This window comes from Oncorhynchus masou, chromosome 29 (genome assembly GCF_036934945.1).
Source record: "Oncorhynchus masou masou isolate Uvic2021 chromosome 29, UVic_Omas_1.1, whole genome shotgun sequence".
Classification (NCBI taxonomy): domain Eukaryota; kingdom Metazoa; phylum Chordata; class Actinopteri; order Salmoniformes; family Salmonidae; genus Oncorhynchus; species Oncorhynchus masou.
Window position 1 is genome coordinate 24,084,714 of NC_088240.1, and position 27,187 is coordinate 24,111,900.

The 27,187-nt window shown below is 44.1% G+C and overlaps 1 protein-coding gene across 1 annotated transcript in view; it reads left to right on the plus strand.

Moving 5' to 3' along the window:
• The window catches only part of LOC135519522 (E3 ubiquitin-protein ligase SH3RF3-like), a 99,158-nt gene extending 75,165 nt beyond the window's left edge, over positions 1-23,993 (plus strand). Inside the window, exons 8-9 of the mRNA XM_064944750.1 lie at positions 402-733; positions 23,774-23,993. Of these exons, the coding sequence (XP_064800822.1) occupies positions 402-733; positions 23,774-23,942 (501 nt within the window). The 3' untranslated portion in view covers positions 23,943-23,993. The remainder of the gene's footprint in view (positions 1-401; positions 734-23,773) is intronic.
• The last annotated feature ends 3,194 nt before the right edge of the window (positions 23,994-27,187 follow it).

The following is a 27,187-nucleotide window of genomic DNA, read 5'->3' on the forward strand; positions in this document are numbered from 1 at the left end:
ACACACACAGAGAAACACACACACACACACAAACACACACACACACAGAGAAACACACACACAGAAACACACACACAGTAAGTTCCACCTCACATAAGTTCCACCTCACATAAGTTCCACCTCACATAAGTTCCACCTCACATACATCGAAACTAAACTATCTGCTCTGTATATGTGCTGCTCTCTAGTGGCAGGTCAGAGAACTACACTCAGATTTCAGCTACTGTACTGGAAAACAGAAGGTGTCATTATTACATCAGGTAGACACCAGATAACTGTCTCTGAGACCAGGAGTGATACTGTCAGACAAAGAGAATAGATAGTCTGTAGATGAGTGAAAAGAAGAGACTTATCATTTTATAATCCCCTTCTCTTCTCCGTCTCGTTCTCTCTGTCCGCAGAAAGAGAAGAAAGGAGGTCTGCTAAAGCTTCTCTCGGGAGCCGCGGCCAAGAAGAAGTCATCTCGCTCTCCCCCGTCCTCCCCCCCAACCCTCCCCCTGTCGGGTGCCGTCCTCCCACATCACACCCGCTCTGGTTCCTGTCCTATGGAAGCTCAGGGGCGTGCCGGGTCTTGTCCAATTGAGAGTGAGATGGTGGGGGCCATGGGGTTAGAGCCTCTGCACAGGAAGTCAGGATCCCTCGACCTCAACTTCCCCCGGTCGCCCCCGACGCCCCGCACCGGAAACGCACTGCTGGCCCTCCGACCTGAACCAAAACCCCTGTCCAGAGAGAGGTATACATATACAGTGTTGTGGTTACACACACTCTCATACACACACCCTGTTCAGAGAGAGGTATACATATACAGTATTGTGGTTACACACACTCTCAAACACACACCCTGTTCAGAGAGAGGTATACATATACAGTGTTGTGGTTACACACACTCTCATACACACACCCTGTTCAGAGAGAGGTATGCATATACAGTGTTGTGGTTACACACACTCTCATACACACACCCTGTTCAGAGAGAGGTATGCATATACAGTGTTGTGGTTACACACACTCTCAAACACACACCCTGTTCAGAGAGAGGTATACATATACAGTGTTGTGGTTACACACACTCTCATACACACACCCTGTTCAGAGAGAGGTATGCATATACAGTGTTGTGGTTACACACACTCTCAAACACACACCCTGTTCAGAGAGAGGTATACATATACAGTGTTGTGGTTACACACACTCTCATACACACACCCTGTTCAGAGAGAGGTATACATATACAGTGTTGTGGTTACACACACTCTCATACACACACCCTGTTCAGAGAGAGGTATGCATATACAGTGTTGTGGTTACACACACTCTCATACACACACCCTGTTCAGAGAGAGGTATGCATATACAGTGTTGTGGTTACACACACTCTCAAACACACACCCTGTTCAGAGAGAGGTATACATATACAGTGTTGTGGTTACACACACTCTCATACACACACCCTGTTCAGAGAGAGGTATACATATACAGTGTTGTGGTTACACACACTCTCATACACACACCCTGTTCAGAGAGAGGTATACATATACAGTGTTGTGGTTACACACACTCTCATACACACACCCTGTTCAGAGAGAGGTATGCATATACAGTGTTGTGGTTACACACACTCTCATACACACACCCTGTTCAGAGAGAGGTATGCATATACAGTGTTGTGGTTACACACACTCTCAAACACACACCCTGTTCAGAGAGAGGTATACATATACAGTGTTGTGGTTACACACACTCTCATACACACACCCTGTTCAGAGAGAGGTATGCATATACAGTATTGAGTAGTATTTATTAGGATCCCCATACATCATAAATAACACAATACATTATTACATTATTACTCTGTTAAATGTACAATATAAAATCCACAATACCACAGCATTACAATGTGTGTGTGTGTGTAGAGTGTGTGTGTTAGTGTGTGTATGTGTGTTTGTCAAAAAATCTAATATAATTTTATTTGTCACATGCTTCGTATACAACAGGTGTAGACTAACAGTGAAATGCTTACTAACGGGCCCTTCCCAACAATGCAAAAAATAATTATAATAATAACACAAGGAATAAATACACAATGAGTAACGATAACTTGTCTATTTACCAGGGTACCAGTACTGAGTCGATGTTCAGGGGTACAAGGTAATTGAGGAAGAGATGTACATATAGGTAGGGATAAAGTGACTAGGCAGGGAGGTAGATAATAAACAGTAACAGCATCGTATGTGATGAGTCAAAAGAGATTAGTGCAAAAAGGGTCAATGAAGATATTCTGGGTAGCTATTGGTTATCTATTTAACTAACTATGCTGAACAAAAATATAAACGCAACATGCAATAATTTCAAAAATGTTACCGAGTTACAGTTCATATAAGGAAATCAGTCAATTGAAATAAATTTATGAGGCCTTAATATATACTGGGTATTTATTTAATTATTTTTTTATCTCACCTTTATTTAACCAGGTAGGCAAGTTGAGAACAAGTTCTCATTTATAATTGTGACCTGGCCAAGATAAAGCAAAGCAGTTCGACACATACAACAACACAGAGTTACACATGGAGTAAAACAAACATTACATTTAAGACATTTACATTTAAGTCATTTGGCAGACGCTCTTATCCAGAGCGACTTACAAATTGGTGAATTCACCTTATGACATCCAGTGGAACAGCCACTTTACAATAGTGCATCTAAATCATTTAAGGGGGGGGGTGAGAAGGATTACTTTATCCTATCCTAGGTATTCCTTAAAGAGGTGGGGTTTCGGGTGTCTCCGGAAGGTGGTGATTGACTCCGCTGTCCTGGCGTCGTGAGGGAGTTTGTTCCACCATTGGGGGGCCAGAGCAGCGAACAGTTTTGACTGGGCTGAGCGGGAACTGTACTTCCTCAGTGGTAGGGAGGCGAGCAGGCCAGAGGTGGATGAACGCAGTGCCCTTGTTTGGGTGTAGGGCCTGATCAGAGCCTGGAGGTACTGCGGTGCCGTTCCCCTCACAGCTCCGTAGGCAAGCACCATGGTCTTGTAGCGGATGCGAGCTTCAACTGGAAGCCAGTGGAGAGAGCGGAGGAGCGGGGTGACGTGAGAGAACTTGGGAAGGTTGAACACCAGACGGGCTGCGGCGTTCTGGATGAGTTGTAGGGGTTTAATGGCACAGGCAGGGAGCCCAGCCAACAGCGAGTTGCAGTAATCCAGACGGGAGATGACAAGTGCCTGGATTAGGACCTGCGCCGCTTCCTGTGTGAGGCAGGGTCGTACTCTGCGGATGTTGTAGAGCATGAACCTACAGGAACGGGCCACCACCTTGATGTTAGTTGAGAACGACAGGGTGTTGTCCAGGATCACGCCAAGGTTCTTAGCGCTCTGGGAGGAGGACACAATGGAGTTGTCAACCGTGATGGCGAGATCATGGAACGGGCAGTCCTTCCCCGGGAGGAAGAGCAGCTCCGTCTTGCCGAGGTTCAGCTTGAGGTGGTGATCCGTCATCCACACTGGTATGTCTGCCAGACATGCAGAGATGCGATTCGCCACCTGGTAATACAGTAGAAACACCTGGTAATACAGTAGAAACATAAATCTATATACAATGTGAGCAAATGAGGTGAGATAAGGGAGGTAAAGGCAAAAAAAGGCCATGGTGATGAAGTAAATACAATATAGCAAGTAAAACACTGGAATGGTAGATTTGCAGTGGAAGAATGTACAAAGTACAGATAGAAATAATGGGGTGCAAAGGAGCAAAAATAAATAAATAAATACAGTAGGGGGAGAGGTAGTTTTTTGGGCTAAATTATAGATGGGCTATGTACAGGTGCAGTAATCTGATTTGACACACTGAACTCTATCAGAGAAGTAGTTGGTGAACCAGGCGAGGCAATCATTTGAGAAACCAAGGCAATCGAGTCTGATGATGAGGATGTGGTGATTGACAGAGTCGAAAGCCTTGGCCAGGTCAGTGAATACGACTGCACAGTATTGTTTCTTATCGATGGCGGTTAAGATATTGTTTAGGACCTTGAGAGAGAGGTGCACCCATGACCAACTCTGAAACCAGATTGCATAGCGGAGAAGGTATGGTGGGATTCGAAGTGGTCGGTAATCTGTTTGTTGACTTGGCTTTCGAAGACCTTAGAAAGGCAGGGCAGGATAGATATAGGTCTGTAGCAGTTTGGGTCAAGAGTGTCTAATTTTTGGGAATCTAAGACGACACGAAAGAGAGGTTGAACAGGCTAGTAATAGGGGTTGCAACAATTTTGGCAGATAATTTTAGAAAGAAGGGTTCCAGATTGTCTAGCCCGGCTGATTTGCAGAAAGAGTCCAGATTTTGCAGCTCTTTCAGAACATCAGCTGACTGGATTTGGGAGAAGGAGGAATGGGGAAGGCTTGAGCGAGTTGCTGTGGGGGGTGGAGTGCTGTTGACCGGGGTAGGGGTAACCAGGTGGAAAGCATGGCCAGCCGTAGAAAAATGCTTATTGAAATTCTCAATTATAGTGGATTTATCGGTGGTGACAGTATTTCCTATCCTCAGTGCAGTGGGCAGCTGGGAGGAGGTGTTCTTATTCTCCATGGACTTTACAGTGTCCCGGAACTTCTTTGAGTTTGTGTTGCAGGAAGCAAATTTCTGCTTGAAAAAGCTAGCCTTGGCTTTTCTAACTGCCTGTGTATATTGGTTTCTAGCTTCCCTGAAAATGTGCATATCACCGGGGGCTGTTCGATGCTAATGCAGAATGCCATAGGATGTTTTTGTGTTGGTTAAGAGCAGTCAGGTCTGGAGAGAACCAAGGGCTATATCTGTTCCTGGTTCTAAATTTCTTGAATGGGCATGCTTATTTAAGATGGTGAGGAAGGCATTTAAAAAAAATAACCGGGCATCCTCTACTGACGTGATGAGATCAATATCCTTCCAGTATACCCCGGCCAGGTCGATTAGAAAGGCCTGCTCGCTGAAGTGTTTCAGGGAGCGTTTGACAGTGATGAGTGGAGGTCATTTGACCGCTAACCCATTACGGATGCAGGCAATGAGGCAGTGATCACTGAGATCTTGGTTGAAAACAGCAGAGGTGTATTTAGAGGGCAAGTTGGTTAGGATGATATCTATGAGGGTGCCCGGCTTTGGGGTGATACCTGGTAGGTTCATTGATAATTTGTGTGAGATTGAGGGCATCCTCAAATGAGGGCAAGCTTAGATTGTAGGATGGCTGGGGGGTTAAGCATTTTCCAGTTTAGGTCGCCTAGCAGCACAAGCTCTGAAGATAGATGGGGGGCAATCAGTTCACATATGGTGTCCAGAGCACAGCTGGGGGCAGAGGGTGGTCTATAGCAGGTGGCAACGGTGAGAGACTTGTTTTTAGAGAGGTGGATTTTTTTACAGACCTGGATAGTAGGACAGAACTCTGCAGCCTATCTTTGCAATAGATTGCAACACCGCCCCCTTTGGCCGTTCTGTCTTGTCTGAAAATGTTGTAGTAAGGGATGGAGATTTCAGAATTGTTGGTGGTCTTCCTAAGCCAGGATTCGGACACGGCAGACCATCCGGGTTGGCTAAAGCAGTGAATAAAACAAACTTAGGGAGCAGGCTTCTAATGTTAATATGCATGAAACCAAGGCTATTACGGTTACAGAAGTCATCAAAAGAGAGTGCCTGGGGAATAGGAGTGGAGCTAGGCACTGCAGGGCCTGGATTCATCTCTACATCATCAGAGGAAAAGAGGAGGAGTAGGATAAGGGTACGGCTAAAAGCTATGAGAATTGGTCGTCTAGAACGTCCGGAACAGGGAGTAAAAGGAGGTTTCCGGGGGGTTAAAATAGGTTCAAAGTATAATGTACAGACAAAGGTATGGTAGGATGTGAATACAGTGGAGGTAAACCTAGGTATTGAGTGATGATGAGAGAGATATTGTCTCTAGAAACATAATTGAAACCAGGTGATGTCATCGCATGTGTGGCTGGTGGAACTGAACGGTTGGATAAGGTATAAAGAGCAGGGCTAGAGGCTCTACAGTGAAATAAGCCAATAAACACTAACCAGAAACGCAATGGACAAGACATATTGGCATTAAGGAGTGACATGCTTAGTCGAGTGATCATAAGGGTCCAGTTAGTAGTGAGGTTGGTTGGGGTAACGGCGATTCAGACAGCTAGCCAGGCCATCGGTAGCAAGCTAGCATAGGATGGTCTGTTTTTAGCCACCTCGTGCGTTTCCATTGGTAGATTAGTGGGGTTCCGTGTGGTAGAGGGGATCAATCCAATTGGCAAAATAGATATAGTTATAGTGACCCAAGAAAAATTGTCCAATAGACCTATTCAGATAGTAGCCGATAAGACAGCTAACGATTAGCGGGCCGCAGATGGGCGTTTAGGTAACGTCGCAACGGAGGGGCCAGTTGGATAACTCCCTCGGGCAGATAACGTCGGTAGTCCAGTTGTGAAGGCCCGGTGGGGCTCCGCATCGGCAGTAAAACGGGTCCGGATAGGTGATTGTAGCCCAGGAGTGGCTGATGGAACTCTTCAGCTGGCTAGCTCCGGAATAATTGATGTTTGCTCCGGGATTGACGTAAGCCAATAGTCACACGGATAGCAGCTGGCTAGCTGCGAGATCCAGGTGTAAATGTCCAGAGCTTGTGGTTGAAATCCGGGGATATAGAGAGAAAAATAGGTTCGGTATGTTCTGGTCTGAGTCTCATTGTACAAAACTGGCGATAGCTTTTCGAGCTAAAGGATAGCTGATGACCACAAACCATGGTTAGCTGAATACTAACGTTAGCCAGTAAACTGGCTAGCTTCTGGTTAGGTTCTGGCTAGCTTCTGATTAGCTTCTGGATAGCTTCTGGTTTGCTTCTGGCTAGCTTCTATTGTGGATTTGAGATTTGAGGTAAATAATACTTTTTTTTAAATTGGTGAGGCGGGTTGCAGGAGGGTGTTTAGAAGTTGAGTTTTTGGAAAAGAAAATATATAAAAGATAAAAAGAAAGACGTAAATATATACAGTATATACACGGGACACGACAAGACTAGGACAAAGGACGTCTGACTGCTATGCCATCTTGGAACAGGAGATATGCATCTGAGATATGTATACAGATATGCATCTGTTGTTCACAGATACCTTTTTTTTTAAAGGTAAGGGAGTGGATCAGAAAACCAGTCAGCATCTGGTGTGACCACCATTTGCCTCATGCAGCGTGACACATCTCGTTCACATAGTTGATCAGGCTGTTGATTGTGGCCTGTGGAATGTTGTCCCACTCTTCTTCAATGGCTGTGCAAAGTTGCTGGATATTGGCAGGAACTGGAACACGCTGTCATACACGTCAATCCAGAGCATCCCAACATGCTCAATGGGTGACATGTCTGGTGAGTATGCAGGCTATGGAGGAACTGGGACATTTTCAGCTTCCAGGAATTATGTACGGATCCTTGCGACATGGGGCCGTACATTATCATGCTGAAACATGAGGTGACGGTGGCAGATGAATGGCACGACAAAGGGCCTCAGGATTTCGTCACGGTATCTCTGTGCATTCAAATTGCCATCGATAAAATGCAATTGTGTTTGTTGTCCGTAGCTTATGCCTGCCCATACCATACCTTAAGGGAACATTTCGACAATCACCGTATAGTTAGTGAGAAAGTCCCTATTGGAACTGTACGGTCCCTTACTAGACGTCCGAAAACATTTTAGAAATTCGGGGACGGCGTCGGGCCGAGCGGTAGGGCCAGACCTACCGGGAAGTCATCAAATGAACTTTGTCGGACATTCGGTTTTCGTTTAATAAAATAAACAAATTTTAGCCCATTTTTGCGCAATGCCGAAATATCCCACAAGAGGGCATAAGCAATCATATTGCTATTGGACAAAACATCACGAATCACGACGTGCCATATCTCGGAAACCGAAAATATTTCGAAGCCGAAACTTGGTGGGCGTAGGTTTGGCATTATGGGAAGATGGCCCCGAACAAGATGGCGTCTAGGCCTCAACGGTTTTTGAGTTATGGCCATATTTCTGGGATTAAAGGTCCAAAATGAAAATAGAGAAAAGATTTTTTCACTTCACGTCAAAGTCAAGGAGCCTCCGGTGTCAATAAAAAAAAATCGGCCATTTATCTATCGTCATTTACGAGAAATCGTACGTTGACCAGATCGTGATGTTCAGATATAGGTGTTTTTTTTTTTTTTCAACGGTTACAGATCCAGTTGCAGGGTGTTCATACGAGTATTTTTAAAATGTGCTGCGGAGCTCTGCGACATTTCTGTGATTTTCTATGATTTTCTGAAATAACACACACTCACTAAACCCTCCGTAAATAACTCAGTTCTTAACGTAAAGACTTAAAACTCAGGATTCTGTAAAGGCATACCCCAATGAGGATATGAGTTTATTTATAGCTTCCTGTGCCAACCGGAAGTGCCATAATTGGCGTCTCAGGGGCTGTTTGGAAGGGTTAAAAAAATCAGATCTGTCCAAAACTTCATATGTGTGATTAGACAACCCCCATGAACTGTAAATCAGTCATTTTTCCCAACAGATGTCAAAGAAAAGCTCTCACACACACACACACAGCAAGGATGGAGTGACAAAGCGTGGTGTTTAAAGACACAGAGAGCAGGCAATGGCATAAACATAATCCCAAGGCAGGGCCGAGTCCAACGAGGTGCCCCGCTTGACCGTAGCTCACTCGGTCTGAGCGCAGCGACCATGAGAAAAATAGGCCCACAATGAAGCCTGCACCACAATGTCATTTGATTTTGGGTGACAGCGGCGGAACCGTTAGGTTTAGAAGGACAATTCAAACACAGGACTGTTCCTAAGGTCCTCCCGATCTGTGCAAGCCTAACCTTGACTGTGTGGCATTAACCTTTCACAGTTAAAAGAAGGTGTTTACAAAAAAACAGTGTGCATTGACTTCTCTCCCCATAGGAATACATTGCCTGCTCCCCTAAATACAACCTGGGGTCTTTATGGGTTATGAATGCTGTATGAACCTGTCTTCTATGACATTCCATCAGACCACTATGAGGTCTACCTGTGTTGATTCTAAGCTTCCTGGAGCAACCGGAAGTGGTTAGATTGACCCAAAAGGTATTTGGATGTACATCACCTCGAAAGGTGCCGAGGCCTCTGCATTATTCAACCCTGTGTAGATCAGTCAATTCTCAACTTAAAGACTTAAAACTCAGGATTCCCTAGGTTTCTATGTCAGTCAAGACATGTGTGTATTTATAGCTTCCTGTGCCAACCGGAAGTGCCATAATTGGTGACTCAGGGGCTGTTTGGAAGGGTTAAAAAAATCAGATCTGTCCAAAACTTCATATGTGTGATTAGACAACCCCCATGAACTGTAAATCAGTCATTTTTCCCAACAGATGACAAAGAAAAGCTCTCACACACACACACAGCAAGGATGGAGTGACAAAGCGTGGTGTTTAAAGACACAGAGAGCAGGCAATGGCATAAACATAATCCCAAGGCCGTGCCGAGTCCAACGAGGTGCCCCTCTTGACCGTAGCTCGCTCGGTCTGAGCGCAGCGACCATGAGAAAAATAGGCCCACAATGATGCCTGCACCACAATGTCATTGGATTTTGGGTGACAGCGGCGGAACCGTTAGGTTTAGAAGGACAATTCAAACACAGGACTGTTCCTAAGGTCCTCCCGATCTGTGCAAGCCTAACCTTGACTGTGTGGCATTAACCTTTCACAGTTAAAAGAAGGTGTTTACAAAAAAACAGTGTGCATTGACTTCTCTCCCCATAGGAATACATTGCCTGCTCCCCTAAATACAACCTGGGGTCTTTATGGGTTATGAATGCTGTATGAACCTGTCTTCTATGACATTCCATCAGACCACTATGAGGTCTACCTGTGTCGATTCTAAGCTTCCTGGAGCAACCGGAAGTGGTTAAATTGACCCAAAAGGTATTTGGATGTACATCACCTCGAAAGGTGCCGAGGCCTCTGCATTATTCAACCCTGTGTAGATCAGTCAATTCTCAACTTAAAGACTTAAAACTCAGGATTCCCTAGGTTTCTATGTCAGTCAAGACATGTGTGTATTTATAGCTTCCTGTGCCAACCGGAAGTGCCATAATTGGTGACTCAGGGGCTGTTTGGAAGGGTTAAAAAAATCAGATCTGTCCAAAACTTCATATGTGTGATTAGACAACCCCCATGAACTGTAAATCAGTCATTTTTCCCAACAGATGTCAAAGAAAAGCTCTCACACACACACACAGCAAGGATGGAGTGACAAAGCGTGGTGTTTAAAGACACAGAGAGCAGGCAATGGCATAAACATAATCCCAAGGCCGTGCCGAGTCCAACGAGGTGCCCCGCTTGACCGTAGCTCGCTCGGTCTGAGCGCAGCGACCATGAGAAAAATAGGCCCACAATGAAGCCTGCACCACAATGTTATTTGATTTTGGGTGACAGCGGCGGAACCGTTAGGTTTAGAAGGACAATTCAAACACAGGACTGTTCCTAAGGTCCTCCCGATCTGTGCAAGCCTAACCTTGACTGTGTGGCATTAACCTTTCACAGTTAAAAGAAGGTGTTTACAAAAAAACAGTGTGCATTGACTTCTCTCCCCATAGGAATACATTGCCTGCTCCCCTAAATACAACCTGGGGTCTTTATGGGTTATGAATGCTGTATGAACCTGTCTTCTATGACATTCCATCAGACCACTATGAGGTCTACCTGTGTCGATTCTAAGCTTCCTGGAGCAACCGGAAGTGGTTAAATTGACCCAAAAGGTATTTGGATGTACATCACCTCGAAAGGTGCCGAGGCCTCTGCATTATTCAACCCTGTGTAGATCAGTCAATTCTCAACTTAAAGACTTAAAACTCAGGATTCCCTAGGTTTCTATGTCAGTCAAGACATGTGTGTATTTATAGCTTCCTGTGCCAACCGGAAGTGCCATAATTGGTGACTCAGGGGCTGTTTGGAAGGGTTAAAAAAATCAGATCTGTCCAAAACTTCATATGTGTGATTAGACAACCCCCATGAACTGTAAATCAGTCATTTTTCCCATAAAAATTCAAAGGAAAAATAAATCACACAGATACACAACTTGGATGGAGGGACGTATTGGGGTGTGTAGAGACTGACAGTGCCTCCAATAGTTAGCTTTGTTCGAGCTAAAAAAGAACCGTCAGACCTAGAGTTCCGAAACTTTAGAATCCTGTTCTAGACCTCAGGTAGATAGTGCGTGGTGAGTTACGGCGCTCTAGAATGTTCTCGGACCGAGAAACAGCGTCGAACATTTGCAATGACTTCAATTCATTTTGACCATTACGAAAATGGCGACATTTAGAAATGTCCCAGAGACACAAGACTAGGTGCATTGTGACCGTCTCGGCCCATAGAGACAGAACCCAACATCTCGGTCCGATAGCTCATTCAAGGACCCCGTAGCAAGGCATTGAAAAAAGTGGATTTTCAGCACCAATTAGGCTTTTACTCGGACACCAAATGACCTATCGGGCCGAAACTCGGGATTCGGGGTCGCCTCACATAGGACTACACATAATGTCCGAACTGGCCCCGCAGCTAGAAAGTAACTATGTGTTTTATGGTTTTTTAATGTTTTGTACCGAAGGCCTTGTGAATTTTGGGCCAGCTCTGAAGTATGTTATACTTGGCTCCTAAATGAGTTGGGAAAAGTGGGTTTGGTGTCAGTTTGTATCAGTTTGGTGTCAGAATGATATCAAATTGACTGATGGACGGTGACTTGCAGGTGACTCTTGTCCATTAGCAATATGTTTAAGCGGTGAGGTACCATCACCAAAAGCGACATTTTGAAATCAACCCAAACGAGCGATGGAGAGGTACCAGTATCACTGCCCAGACATCCCTATGTCATCGGGCCAGTCAATTTGGCATTCCTGCATGATTTTTATGGCATGACAAATTGGTGATGGTGACTGCCCAGTTAACCATATGGCAAATGCACAGTGACTTTGCAAAAGTGAGAAAACATGACCAAATGGACATTCTGAAATCAACCCTAACGAGTGATGGAGAGGTACCAGAATCACTGCCAAGCCATCCCGAGTTCATCGGGCCAGTCAATTTGGCATTCCTGCAAAAATTTTCAGTGACTTTGAAAAAGTAAGGAACATTTGCAATATGTTTTAACAGTGAGGTACCATCACCAAAAGCGACATTCTGAAATCAACCCAAACGAGCCATGGAGAGGTACCAGTATCACTGCCCAGCCATCCCGAGGTCATCGGGCCAGTCAATTTGGCATTCCTGCAAAAATTTTCAGTGACTTTGAAAAAGTAAGGAACATTTGCAATATGTTTTAACAGTGAGGTACCATCACCAAAAGCGACATTCTGAAATCAACCCAAACGAGCCATGGAGAGGTACCAGTATCACTGCCCAGCCATCCCGAGGTCATCGGGCCAGTCAATTTGGCATTCCTGCAAAAATTTTCAGTGACTTTGCAAAAGTAAGGAACATTTGCAATATGTTTTAACAGTGAGGTACCATCACCAAAAGCGACATTCTGAAATCAACCCAAACGAGCCATGGAGAGGTACCAGTATCACTGCCCAGCCATCCTGAGGTCATCGGGCCAGTCAATTTGGCATTCCTGCATGATTTTTATAGCATGACAAATTGGTGATGGTGACTGCCCAGTTAACCATATGGCAAATGCACAGTGACTTTGAAAGAGTGAGAAAAATCACCAAATGGACATTCTGAAATCAGCCCAAACGAGCGATGGAGAGGTACCAGTATCACTGCCCAGCCATCCCGAGGTCATCGGGCCAGTCAATTTGGCATTCCTGCAAGAATTTTTTGTGACTTTGCAAAAGTAAGGAACATTTGCAATATGTTTAAGCGGTGAGGTACCATCACCAAAAGCGACATTCTGAAATCAACCCAAACGAGCGATGGAGAGGTACCAAAATCACTGCCCAGCCATCCCTATGTCATCGGGCCAGTCATTTTGGCATTCCTGCATGATTTTTATGGCATGACAAATTGGTGATGGTGACTGCCCAGTTAACCATATGGCAAATGCACAGTGACTTTGCAAAAGTGAGAAAACATGACCAAATGGACATTCTGAAATCAACACAAACAATGGCATCACCATAGAGTCCAGACTGTGCCGAGTCCAACGAGGCGCCCCGCTTGACCGTAGCTCGCTCGGTCTGAGCGCGGCGACCATGAGAAAAATAGGCCCAATATTAAGCCTTCACCAGTACGTCATTTGATTTTGGGTGACAGCGGCGGAACCGTTAGGTTTAGAAAGACAATTCAACCACAGGACTGTTCCTAAGGTCCTCCTGATCTGTCCAAGCCTATCCTTGACCGTGTGACATTAACCCTTCACAGTCAAAAGAAGGTGTTTACATAAAAACAGTGTTCATTGACTTCTCTCCCCATAGGAATATATTGGCTGCTCCACTAAATACAACCTGGAGTCTATATGGGTTATGAATGTTGTATGAACCTGTCTTTGGTACCAGTCCATCAGACCACTATAAGGTCTACCTGTGTCGATTCTAAGCTTCCTGGACCAACCGGAAGTGGTCCAAATCGCCCTAAAAGTGTGTACCCATACACTGCCTGCAATTTGATGGACATAGTGCATTGAACCCTGTGTAAATCAGTCAGTTTTCATGGTAAAGACTTAAAACTCAGGATTCTCTAATGGAATACCCCAATGAGGATGTATGTTGAGTTACAGCTTCCTGTGCCAACCGGAAGTTCCATAATTGGTCTCTCATGGGCTGTTTGGAGGGTTTAAAAATATCAGATCTTTCCAAAACTTCATATATATGATTAGGCAACCCCCATGAACTGTAAATCAGTCATTTTTCCCATAAAAATTCAAAGGAAAACTAAATCACACAGATACACAACATGGATGGAGGGACGTATCATTGGGGTGCGTAGAGACTGACAGTGCCTCCAATAGTTAGCTTTGAATGATATCAAATTGACTGATGGACAGTGACTTGCAGGTGACTCTTGTCCATTAGCAATATGTTTAAGCGGTGAGGTACCATCACCAAAAGCGACATTCTGAAATCAACCCAAACGAGCGATGGAGAGGTACCAGTATCACTGCCCAGACATCCCTATGTCATCGGGCCAGTCAATTTGGCATTCCTGCATGATTTTTATAGCATGACAAATTGGTGATGGTGACTGCCCAGTTAACCATATGGCAAATGCACAGTGACTTTGAAAGAGTGAGAAAAATCACCAAATGGACATTCTGAAATCAGCCCAAACGAGCGATGGAGAGGTACCAGTATCACTGCCCAGCCATCCCGAGGTCATCGGGCCAGTCAATTTGGCATTCCTGCAAAAATTTTCAGTGACTTTGAAAAAGTAAGGAACATTTGCAATATGTTTTAACAGTGAGGTACCATCACCAAAAGCGACATTCTGAAATCAACCCAAACGAGCCATGGAGAGGTACCAGTATCACTGCCCAGCCATCCCGAGGTCATCGGGCCAGTCAATTTGGCATTCCTGCAAAAATTTTCAGTGACTTTGCAAAAGTAAGGAACATTTGCAATATGTTTTAACAGTGAGGTACCATCACCAAAAGCGACATTCTGAAATCAACCCAAACGAGCCATGGAGAGGTACCAAAATCACTGCCCAGCCATCCTGAGGTCATCGGGCCAGTCAATTTGGCATTCCTGCATGATTTTTATAGCATGACAAATTGGTGATGGTGACTGCCCAGTTAACCATATGGCAAATGCACAGTGACTTTGAAAGAGTGAGAAAAATCACCAAATGGACATTCTGGAATCAACCCTAACGAGCGATGGAGAGGTACCATAATCACTGCCCAGACATCCCGAGGTCATCGGGCCAGTCAATTTGGCATTCCTGCAAAAATTTTCAGTGACTTTGAAAAAGTAAGGAACATTTGCAATATGTTTTAACAGTGAGGTACCATCACCAAAAGCGACATTCTGAAATCAACCCAAACGAGCCATGGAGAGGTACCAGTATCACTGCCCAGCCATCCCGAGGTCATCGGGCCAGTCAATTTGGCATTCCTGCACAAATTTTCAGTGACTTTGCAAAAGTAAGTAACATTTGCAATATGTTTTAACAGTGAGGTACCATCACCAAAAGCGACATTCTGAAATCAACCCAAACGAGCGATGGAGAGGTACCAGTATCACTGCCCAGACATCCCTATGTCATCGGGCCAGTCAATTTGGCATTCCTGCATGATTTTTATAGCATGACAAATTGGTGATGGTGACTGCCCAGTTAACCATATGGCAAATGCACAGTGACTTTGCAAAAGTGAGAAAAATCACCAAATGGACATTCTGGAATCGACCCTAACGAGTGATGAAGAGGTACCAGAATCACTGCCAAGCCATCCCGAGTTCATCGGGCCAGTCAATTTGGCATTCCTGCACAAATTTTCAGTGACTTTGCAAAAGTAAGGAACATTTGCAATATGTTTTAACAGTGAGGTACCATCACCAAAAGCGACATTCTGAAATCAACCCAAAAGAGCCATGGAGAGGTACCAGTATCACTGCCCAGCCATCCCGAGTTCATCGGGCCAGTCAATTTGGCATTCCTGCATGATTTTTATGGCATGACAAATTGGTGATGGTGAATGCCCAGTTAACCATATGGCAAATGCACAGTGACTTTGCAAAAGTGAGAAAACATAAACAAATGGACATGATGAAATCAACACCACGAGTGATTGAAAGGAACAACAATCACTGCCCGGCCATCCCGAGTTCATCAGGCCAGTCAATTTTGCATTTCTGAAGGATTTTTGAGCATGTCAAATTTCTTATGACATTTGGCCCCCACAAAACATATGCCTTATGCACAAGCAAAAAAAAACAAAAACATTATAATAATAAAATATGACTAAAGTATGTTGATACAGTTCTTATACGTGTGTAACTGACACAAAATGCGAAAAAATTTCGAAAAACGGTCCAGAAAGCACTTTTTTAGGGGTGTGTGAAGTTTTTTATGAAATTTAAGAATTTTTGACTTTTGACTTCTGACTTCCTATGAAATCATATTGCAAATGGACAAAACATATGCAATATGCGCAAGTAAAAAAATTAAAAAAATTATGTTAATAAAATTGGACAAAAGTATTTTCATACAGTTCTTATACATGTGTAATTGTCAAAAAAAGCGAAAGAATTTCGAAAAACGGTCCAGAAAGCACTTTTTTAAGGGGTGATACGTTTTTTTCAAAAAATTCGTTTTTTCAAAATTTGGCTTTTGGATGTTGACTTGGAGTCCAATACCAATATGAAAAACCATGGTGGAGTGCAATCGCCACCTGTTGGATTTTTGAAGTGTTACAACTGGCAATACCCATATGGCAATAGCAGTAAACTTTGCATGAATCAACGCCGCTTTGGGTGGTATTGGCCAATGTGTGCATGGTTTGGCCAATGCCAATAACTTGCCATTCATTTTTGTCCACTACGGGGGTGAAATCCCTTACATAATCCCACCGCCACCATGGGGCACACTGTTCACAACGTTGACATCAGAAACCCGCTCGCCCACATGACACCATACACGCTGTCTGCCATCTGCCTGGTACAGTTGAAACCGGGATTCATCCACGAAGAGCACACTTCTCCAGCGTGCCAGAGGCCATCGAATGTGAGTATTTGCCCACTGAAGTCGGTTACAGTTTCATCAGCTGTTCAGGTGGCTGGTCTCAGACGATCCCACAAGTGACGAAGTCGGATGTTGAGGTCCTGGGCTGGCGTGGTTACACATGGTCTGCGGTTGTGAGGCCAGTTGGACGTACTGCCAAATTCTCTAAACGATCTCTGGTGAACGTTCCTGCAATCAGCATGCTAATTGCATCTGTGGCATTGTGCTGTATAACAAAACTACACATTTTAGAGTGGCCTTTTTTTGTCCACGGCACAAGGTTCAGCTGTGTAATGATCATGCTGTTTAATCAGTTTCTTGATATGCCACACCTGTCATGTGGATGTATTATCTTGGCAAAGGAGAAATGCTCACTAAGGGATGTAAGGAATGCAAAGGGATGTAAACAAATTTGTGCACAATATTTGACAGAAATAAGCTTTTTGTGCACGTGGAAAATTTCTGGGATCTTTTATTTCAGCTCATGAAACACAAATTTACATGCTATGTTGTGTTAACATGTTGTGTTTATATTTTTGTTCAGTGTATTTAGCAGTCGTATAGCTTGGGGGTAATTATAATAATTAGCTGGGTGCTTACATTTGTCCGATTTCATACATGTACTAATAAGTGCATTCGGAAAGTATTCAGATTTCCACATTTTTGTTAGGTTACAGACTTAATAGAAAATGGATTACATTGTTGACAAAGCAAAGAAAGGTTTTTAGAAATGTTTGAAAATTGATAAAATAAAAAAAAGTTAATATTACATTTACATAAGTATTCAGACCCTTTATTTAGTACTTTGTTGAAGCACCTTTGGCAGCAATTACAGCCTCAAGTCTTCTTGGGTGTGACACTTCAAGCTTGGCACACCTGTATTTGGGGAGTTTCTCCCATTCTTCTCTGCTTATCCTCTCAAGCTCTGTCAGGTTGCATGGAGAGCGCTGCTGCACAGCTATTTTCAGGTCTCTCCAGAGATGTTCAATCGGGTTCAAGTCCAGGCTCTGGCAGGGCCACTCAAGGACATTCAGAGACTTGTCCCGAAGCCACTCCTGCATTGTCTTGGCTGTGTGCTTAGGGTCATTGTCCTGTTGGAAGGTGAACCTTCGACTCAGTCTGAGGTCCTGAGCACTCCGGAGCAGGTTTTCATCAAGGATCCTGACTTGTCTCCCAGTCCCTGCTGCTGAAAAACATCCCCACCACATGATGCTGCCACCACCATCCTTCCGTTTGTTTTCACTTATCCATAATGGGGTATTGTGTGTAGATTGATGAGGAAAACAATTAATTTAATCAATTTTAGAATAAGGTTGTAACGTAACAAAATGTGGAAAGGGTCTGAATACTTTCCAAATGCACTATATATATATATTATGTGAATTGGAAATTAGTTTTTTGCATATCCCACTCTCCCGAGCCACCCTCAGAGAGTGGGGTCACAGCCAGGGATCAGCTCTCGACCTGTTGCACAACAGCCCTATCTATGTTAATGGAGGCCTGTTCGGCCCTCCTTTTCCTATTGTCCACAATCAGCTCCTTTGTCTTACTCACATTGAGAGAGAGGTGGTTGGCCTGTCACCACACTGCCAGGTCTCTGACCTCCTCTCTATAGTCTGTCTCATCGTTGTTGGTGATCAGGCCTACCACTATGGTGTCGTCAGCAAACTTAATGATGGTTTTGGAGTCGTCGTGGGTGAACAGGGAGTACAGGAGGGGACTAAGCACGCACCCCTGAGGGTCCTCTGTGTTGAGGATCAGCGTTGCAGATATGTTGTTGCCTACCCTTACCACCTGACGGCCCGTTAGGAAGTCCAGGATCTAGTTACAGAGGCAGGTGTTTAGCCCCAGGGTCCTTAGCTTAGTGATGCGCTTTGTGGGCACTATGGTGTTGATCGCTGAGCTGAAGTCAATGAACATCATTATTCACATAGGTGTTCCTCTTGTCCAGGTGGGAAAGGGCAGTGTGGAGTACGATTGAGATTGCGTCATCTGTGGATCTGTTGGGGTGGTAAACGGATCTGTTGGAGTGGGTCTAGGGTTCCTGGCATTAGGGTGTTGATGTGAGCCATGATCAGCCTCTTCATAGCACTTCATGGCTACCAACGTGAGTTCTACGTGGCGGTAATCATTTTGGCAGGTTACCTTGCTTTGTTGGGCACAGGGACTATGGTGATCTGTTTTAAACATGTAGGTATTATAGACTCGGTCAGGGAGAGATTAAACATGTAGGTATTATAGACTCTGCCAGGGAGAGGTTAAACATGTAGGTATTATAGACTCTGCCAGGGAGAGGTTAAACATGTAGGTATTACAGACTCTGCCAGGGAGAGATTAAACATGTAGGTATTACAGACTCTGCCAGGGAGAGATTAAACATGTAGGTATTACAGACTCTGCCAGGGAGAGATTAAACATGTAGGTATTACAGACTGGGTCAGGGAGTGGTTGAACATGTAGGTATTACAGACTCTGCCAGGGAGAGGTTAAACATGTAGGTATTACAGACTCTGCCAGGGAGAGGTTAAACATGTAGGTATTACAGACTCTGCCAGGGAGAGGTTAGACATGTAGGTATTACAGACTCTGCCAGGGAGAGGTTAAACATGTAGGTATTACAGACTCTGCCAGGGAGAGGTTAAACATGTAGGTATTACAGACTCTGCCAGGGAGAGATTAAACATGTAGGTATTACAGACTCTGCCAGGGAGAGATTAAACATGTAGGTATTACAGACTCTGCTAGGGAGAGATTAAACATGCAGGTATGACAGACTCTGCCAGGGAGAGGTTAAACATGTAGGTATTACAGACTCTGCCAGGGAGAGATTAAACATGTAGGTATTACAGACTCTGCCAGGGAGAGGTTGAACATGTCAGTGAAGACACTTGCCAGAAGGTCTGCAAATGCTCTGAGTACACATCCTGGTAATCCTTCTGGCCCTGCGGCTTTGTGAATGTTGACCTGTTTAAAGTTCTTGCTCACATCAGCTATGGAGAGCATGAGCACATGGTCGTCCGGAACAGCTGGTGCTCTTATGCATGCTTCAGTCTTGGTTGCGTCGAAGTGAGCATAAAAGGCATTTAGCTTGTCTGGTGGGCTTGCGTCACTGGGAAGCTCGCGGTTTGGTTTCCCTTTGTAGTCCATAATAAACCCTGCCACATCTGACGAGCATCAGAGCCGGTGTAGTAGGATTCAATATTAGTCCTGTATTGACACCTTGCCTGTTTGAAGGTTTGTTTGAGGACATTGCAGGATTTCTTAAAAGTGTCCGGATTAGTGTCCCTCTCCTTGAAAGCGGCAGCTCTAGCCTTTAGCTCGGTGCGGATGTTGCCTGTAATCCATGGCTTCTGGGTAGATTTGCCAAATGGAGGGTGAGGGAGAGCATTGTATACATCTCTGTGTGTGGAGTAAAGGTGATCTAGAGTTTTTTTTTCCTCTGGTGTCACATGTGACATGCTGGTAGATGTTTGCCTGCATTAAAGTCCTCGGCCACTAGGAACGCCGCTTCTGGATGAGCATTTTCTTGTTTGCAAATGGCCTTTTACAGCTCGTTAAGTTCGGTCTTAGTGCCAGCATCGGTTTGTGGTGGAAAATAAACGGCTACGAATAATATAGATGAGAACTCTCTTGGTAGATAGTGTGGTCTACAGCTTATCATGTGGCATTCAACCTCAGGCGAGCAATACCTCAAGACTTCTTTAATATTAGACATTGCGCACCAGCAGTTATTGACAAATAGACACACAACCCGTCTTACCAGACGTAGCTGCTCTGTCCTGCCAAAACACGTAGAAGCCAGCCAACTCTTTATTATCTGTGTCGTCGTTCAGCCAAGTCTCAGTGAAACATAAGATATTAGAGTTTTGAATGTCCCATTGGAAGGATAATCTCAATCATAGATCGTCCAGTTAGTTTTCCAGTGTTTGCACATTGGCCAATAATACAGAGGGTTGTGGTGGTTTAGTTACTCGTCGGTGAATTCATAACAGGCACTCTGCCCTCCTCCCCCTTTTTCTCTGTCTTTTCTTCACACTGATGACTGGATTTGGGCCTTGCCTTGACAAAGCAGTTTTACCTTCGTGTCGGACTCATTAAAGAAATAATCTTCGTCCAGTTTGAGGTGAGTAATCGCTGTTCTGATGTCCAGATGTTATTTTCGGTCATAAGAGACGGTAGCAGCAATATTATGTACAAAATTAGTTACAAACAATGCAAAAAGAATAAATAAAACAGCACAGTTGGTTAGGAGCCCGTAAAAGGGCAGCCATCCCCTCTGGCGCCATTATAATCTCAATTAACTTATTTATGAAGCCAGTGACTGAGGTAGTAAACTCCTCAATGCCAGCGGATGAATCCCGTAACATATTCCAGTCTGTGCTAGTGAAACAGACTTATAGCTTAGCATCCGTGTCATCGGACCACTTATAATATCTAATATAACCCCTCTTTTTACGCTACTGCTACTCTCTGTTCATCATATATGCATAGTCACTTTAACCATACCTACATGTACATACTACCCCAATAAGCCTGACTAACCGGTGTCTGTATATAGCCTTGCTACTCTTATTTTCAAATGTCTTTTTACTATTGTTTTATTTCTTTACTTACCTACACACACACACACACACACACACACACACACACACACACACACACACACACACACACACACACACACACACACACACACACACACACACACATACACATACTTTTTGTTCTCTGCACTATTGGTTAGAGCCTGCAAGCAAATATGTCACTGTACACCTGTTGTATTCGGCGCACGTGACAAAAAAGCTTTGATTTGATTTGTAATAATAATATATGCCATTGAGCAGACACCTTTATCCAATGCGACTTCCAGTCATGCATATGCAAGCACCATGCTCTACCACCTGAGGAGCGCCTCCGTATTGAGCATGTCACTGGTACTTCCTTATTGACTTTTTGCTTGTAAACAGGAATGAGGAGGATTGAGTTATGGTCAGATTTGCCAAATGGAGGGTGGGGTGGACATTTTTATTGCATATTTGTGTGGAGTAAAGGTGAGCTAGAGTGTTTTAGCCTCTAGTTGCACAGGTGACATGCTGGTAGAAATTAGGTTAAACAGATTATAGTTTTTCTGCGTTAAATTCACAGGCCACTAGGAGCTGCCTCTGGGTGACCATTTTCTTGTTTGCAGTTCGTTGAGTGTGGTCATAGTGCCAGCATTGGTTTGTGGTGGTAAATAGACAGCTACGAAAAATATAGATGAAAACTCGCTTGTTAAAACCTGTTAAGCCTACCCCCTACTTTTTCGAACATTCTGTTAAAAATCGCGCAACATTTCAGCGTCCTGCTACTCATGCCAGGATATAGTATATGCATATGATTAGTATGTGTGGATGGAAAACACTCTGACGTTTCTAAAACTGGTTAAATCACGGCTGTGACTATAACAGAGCCTGTGTTTCATCGAAAAGCGCAAGAAAAACTGATCACTGAAAACTGGAAAAAGTATCAATGCGCCACTTGCATGATTTGTTTATGGGAAACCAAATTACATGGGGCTGAGATTGCAAGTCCTACAGCTTCCACACGATGTCGCCAGTCTTGTCAATTGCCTGGGCTTTGTTTCTTGGTCAAACGAGTAAGAGAGAGCCCATTCCTTCCGGTCTCCGGCAGGATGTTGTGGAGGAGAAATTTTCGACCACGAGTTCAAGACGTGGAGCTATTGAATACACATCGCCCCGTGATCAATTTGATAGATTATTAACATTTACTAATACCTAAAGTTGGATTACAAAAGTATTTCGAAGTGTTTTGTGAAAGTTCATCGTCAACTTTTTTCATTTAAAAAAATGATGTTGCGTTTTAAAACACTGTTTTTTCCTGGATCACACACTTTTCATAGATCGATATTTAGGGTATATATGGACCGATTTAATCGAAAAAAAGACCCAATAGTGATGTTTATGGGACATATAGGAGTGCCAACAAAGAATCTCGTCAAAGGTAATGAATGTTTTATATTTTATTTCTGCGTTTTGTGTAGCGCCGGCTACGCTAATTCCTTTGTTTACGTCCCCCTCTGGTATTTCGGCGTGTTGCCTGCTATCAGATAATAGCTACTCATGCTTTCGCCGAAAAGCATTTTACAAATCTGACTCGTTGGCTAGATTCACAACGAGTGTAGCTTGAATTGAGTACCCTGTATGTGAATTTTAATGAACGTTTGAGTTTTAACGAGTGCTATTAGCATTTGGTGAAGCGCATTTGCATTTATTGTTGGCAAGGTGGGACGCTAGCGCGTCGGGTTGCCCAGAGAGGTTAAATAGTGTGGTCGACAGTTTACCATGAGGTGTTCTAACTCAGGCAAACAGAACTGAGAGACTTCCTTCATATAAGAGATTGCGCACAAGTTCTTGTTAACAAAGAGACACAAACCATGTGGCCATGTTAGTTTACAATCTAGGGTTACACCAATATATACTGTGTTACAACAAATATACTGTGTTTACACACTCTCATACACACACCTTGAAACATACGCTAGTCTATGCTACTGCAGCACAAAAAAGAAATGAGCCTCTTGTCATCACTCTTCTCCTATCCCCATCGGTGTGTGTCAGAGATAATAGTGCCCTCCAGCACACACACACGCAAGCAAGCTCAAGAAAGTGCAAGCACGCGCAAGCACTAGCGTGCACACAGAAACACACACACACATATGCACACACACAGACAGACACACACTCACAGCTTGGAGCTTGATACTAGCTGTAGGTTATCAGTCCTTCAGCGGTCACTGTGAGCTATAGCTCCTCTGGTTTACACAGACATGTATTTTTTCTCTGAGAGCAGCCGCTTAACACACACACACACACACACACACACACACACACACACACACACACACACACACACACACACACACACTGCTCCAGACACACTACTCCAAAGTGTCAAGCACTTATAAATCTGTGTGAGCCGTTTATGTACAAGACTGCTGAATGATGTTGACCTGAGTAGCTGCATATATCAACTCTTACTGTGTGTGTGTGTGTTTATGGTGTGTGTGTGTCTTAATATGAGTTACAGTGCATCATTATTCATAACTCTCCCTCCCTAGGTATCGTGTGGTTGTGCCCTACCCCCCTCAGAGCGAGGCAGAGATCGAGCTGAGAGAGGGAGATGTGGTGTTTGTTCATAAGAAGAGAGAAGATGGCTGGTACAAAGGCACTCTGCAGAGGACCGGACGCACTGGGCTCTTCCCCGGCAGCTTTGTAGAAATCTTCTGAACAGGATCGCTACACACACACACACACACACACACACACACACACACACACACACACACACACACACACACACACACACACACACACACACACACGCGCGCACACACACACACACACACACACACGCGCGCGCGCGCGCACACACACACACACACACACACACACACACACACACACACACACACAGCATACAGTTGAAGTCGGAAGTTTACATACACTTAGGTTGGAGTCATTCAAACTTGTTTTTGAACCACTCCACAAATTTCTTGTTAACAAACTATAGTTTTGGAAAGTCTGTTAGGACATCTACTTCGTGAAAGACACATGTCATTTTTCCAACAATTGTTTACAGACAGATTAATTTCACTTATAATTCACTGTATCACAATTCCAGTGGGTCAGAAGTCTACATACACTACGTTGACTTTGCCTTTAAACAGCTAGGAAAATTCCAGAAAATTATGTCATGACGTTAGAAGCTTCTGATAGGCTAATTGACATAATTTGAGTCAATTGGAGGTGTACCTGAATGTATTTCAAGGCCTACCTTCAAACTCAGTGCCTCTTTGCTTGACATCATGGGAAAATCAACAAAAATCAGCCAAGACCTCAGAAAAAAATGTGTAGACCTCCACAAGTCTGGTTCATCCTTGGGAGCAATTTCCAAATGCCTGAATGTACCACGTTCATCTGTACAAACAATAGTACGCAAGTATAAACACCATGGAACCACGCAGACATCATACCACTCAGGAAGGAGACACATTCTGTCTCCTAGAGATGAACGCACTTTGGTGCGAAAAGTGCAAATCAATCCCAGAACAACAGCAAAGGACCTTGTGAAGGAGGAAACATGTACAAAAGTATCTATATCCACAGTAAAAGGACTCCTATATCAACATGACCTGAAAGGCCACACAGCAAGGAAGAAGCCACTGCTCCAAAACCACCATAAAAAAGCCAGACTACTGTTTGCAACTGTACATGGGGACAAAGATCATACTTTTTGGAGAAATGTCCTCTGGTCTGATGAAACAAAAGTAGAACTGTTTGGCCATAATGACCATCGTTATGTTTGGAGGAAAAAGGAGGATGCTTGCAAGCAGAAGAACACCATCCCAACCGTGAAGCACGGTGGTGGCAGCATCATGTTGTGGGGGTGCTTTGCTGCAGGAGGGACTGGTGCACTTCACAAAATAGATGGCATCATGAGGAAAGGAAAATTATGTGGATATATTGAAGCAACATCTCAAGACATCAGTCAGGAAGTTAAAGCTTGGTCGCAAATGGGTCTTCCAAATGGACAATGACCCCAAGCATACTTCCAAATTTCAATCTTATAGAAAATATGTGGGCAGAACTGATAAAGCGTGTGCGAGCAAGGAGGCCTACAAACCTGACTCAGTTACACCAGCTCTGTCAGAAGGAATGGGACAAAATTCACCCGAGTTATTGTGGGAAGCTTGTGGAAGGCTACACGCAACGTTTGACCCAAGTAAACAATTTAAAGGCAATGCTACCAAATAGTAATTGAGTGTATGTAAACTTCTGACCCACTGGGAATGTGATGAAAGAAATAAAAGCTGAAATAAATAATTCTCTCTACTATTATTCTGACATTTCACATTCTTAATATAAAGTGGTGATCTAACTGACCTAAAACAGGGATTTTTTACTAGGATTAAATGTCAGGGATTGTGAAAAACTGAATTTAAATGTATTTGGCTAAGGTGTATGTAAACTTCTGACATCAACTGTATGTTTTACTATCCTTGTGGGGACCTAAAATTGATTTCCATTCAAAATCCTACTTTCCCTAAACCTATTTTCCCTAACCCTAACACTAAACCTAACCCTTACCCTAACCTTAACCTTAACCCCTAACCCTAACCCTGATTGTAACCCTAACCCTAAACCTAACCTCTACGCCTAAAATAGCCTTTGTCCTCGTAAGGACCTGGGAAATGTCCCCATGGGGGATAATTTTCCTTTATTACTATCCTTGTGAGGATTTCCGGTACCCACAAGGATAGTAATACCCCCACACACACAACACAACACACACCGCCACCCCAGCTCCAACCAGCCTCAAAGGAGCAGGGGCCTTTATCCACGCAGGCACTCCCAGGACAGCTATGGGATGGGTCCTTCATCAACCTCATCAATGACTTATGATGTTGACATCATCAGGCGGTGCATAGTATTTTTCTACTGCTTCAGTGTGTATATGCTCTAAACATGAGTGTCCATATGAATGTGTGGTATGGCTAGAGAAAGGCCAGACTGGTTACAGAAGCACCTAAAGACCCTGGCTTACCTTATACTTGTTCCTTCTGGTCGGTGTGTGTGTGTGTGTCTGTGCGTGTATGTGTGTTTATGTGTGTTATGTGTGTGTGCGCGTGTGCGTGTGAGTGCCTGCGCGTGTGACCAGCAGTGGTTAATACCAGCCATGTGGCAGCTCAACAACGGGACAGAAAGCACACCAATGGTCTCAAATGGTCTTAAACATACCTCACGTCTGGCAAGCTACATCAAACCTCCTATTTCACTGGCGAAGCACACAACAGTACTCCTCTTTCATTGGCTAAGCACACAATGGTGGTCCTTTTTTTATTGGCTAAGCACACATCAGTATTCCTCTCTCATTGGTTAAGCACACAACAGTGGTCCACTCCTATCTATGCACACAACTACTGTTTCATTGACTCAGCACAAAACAGCTGTTCAACAACAGAAGTAGGATCAACTGGTTTAGAAGAGTAAGGCAGATAAGTCTACAGGTCAGGAAGACATAGTGAAACAGAAGCACACAGAGTTAGGAAGGCCAGAACAAGTTGGCTACAGCACAGATGAGACTAGATCTACAATAGACAGACAGCACACTCCGTCTCAGCACAAAGCACACCCTTGTGTGAGACCATCTGGTTCTGATTCGAATAGCAGCAGCCGGGGAGTCTGGGTAATCCCTGAGTTGGGTGACAGACAGATGACTTTAAACACCCAAAGATTCAGAAAAGATTAGAGTCTTTCCATCAAGCCCTTATACACACACACACATACACACCAACACACACACTGTGACGTGAAAGGACTGGATGGGTCCCAGTCCCTCTCCTCCTCCTCCTCCTCCTCAGAGAGAGAATAGAGTGAAACCCGGTCCAGAAGCAACCCTTAGCCCCAGATGAACCAGCTGTAACCCTGTTTCTACTGAACCCAAAATGCCAGCCTGTTTGTCTGTTTCTACT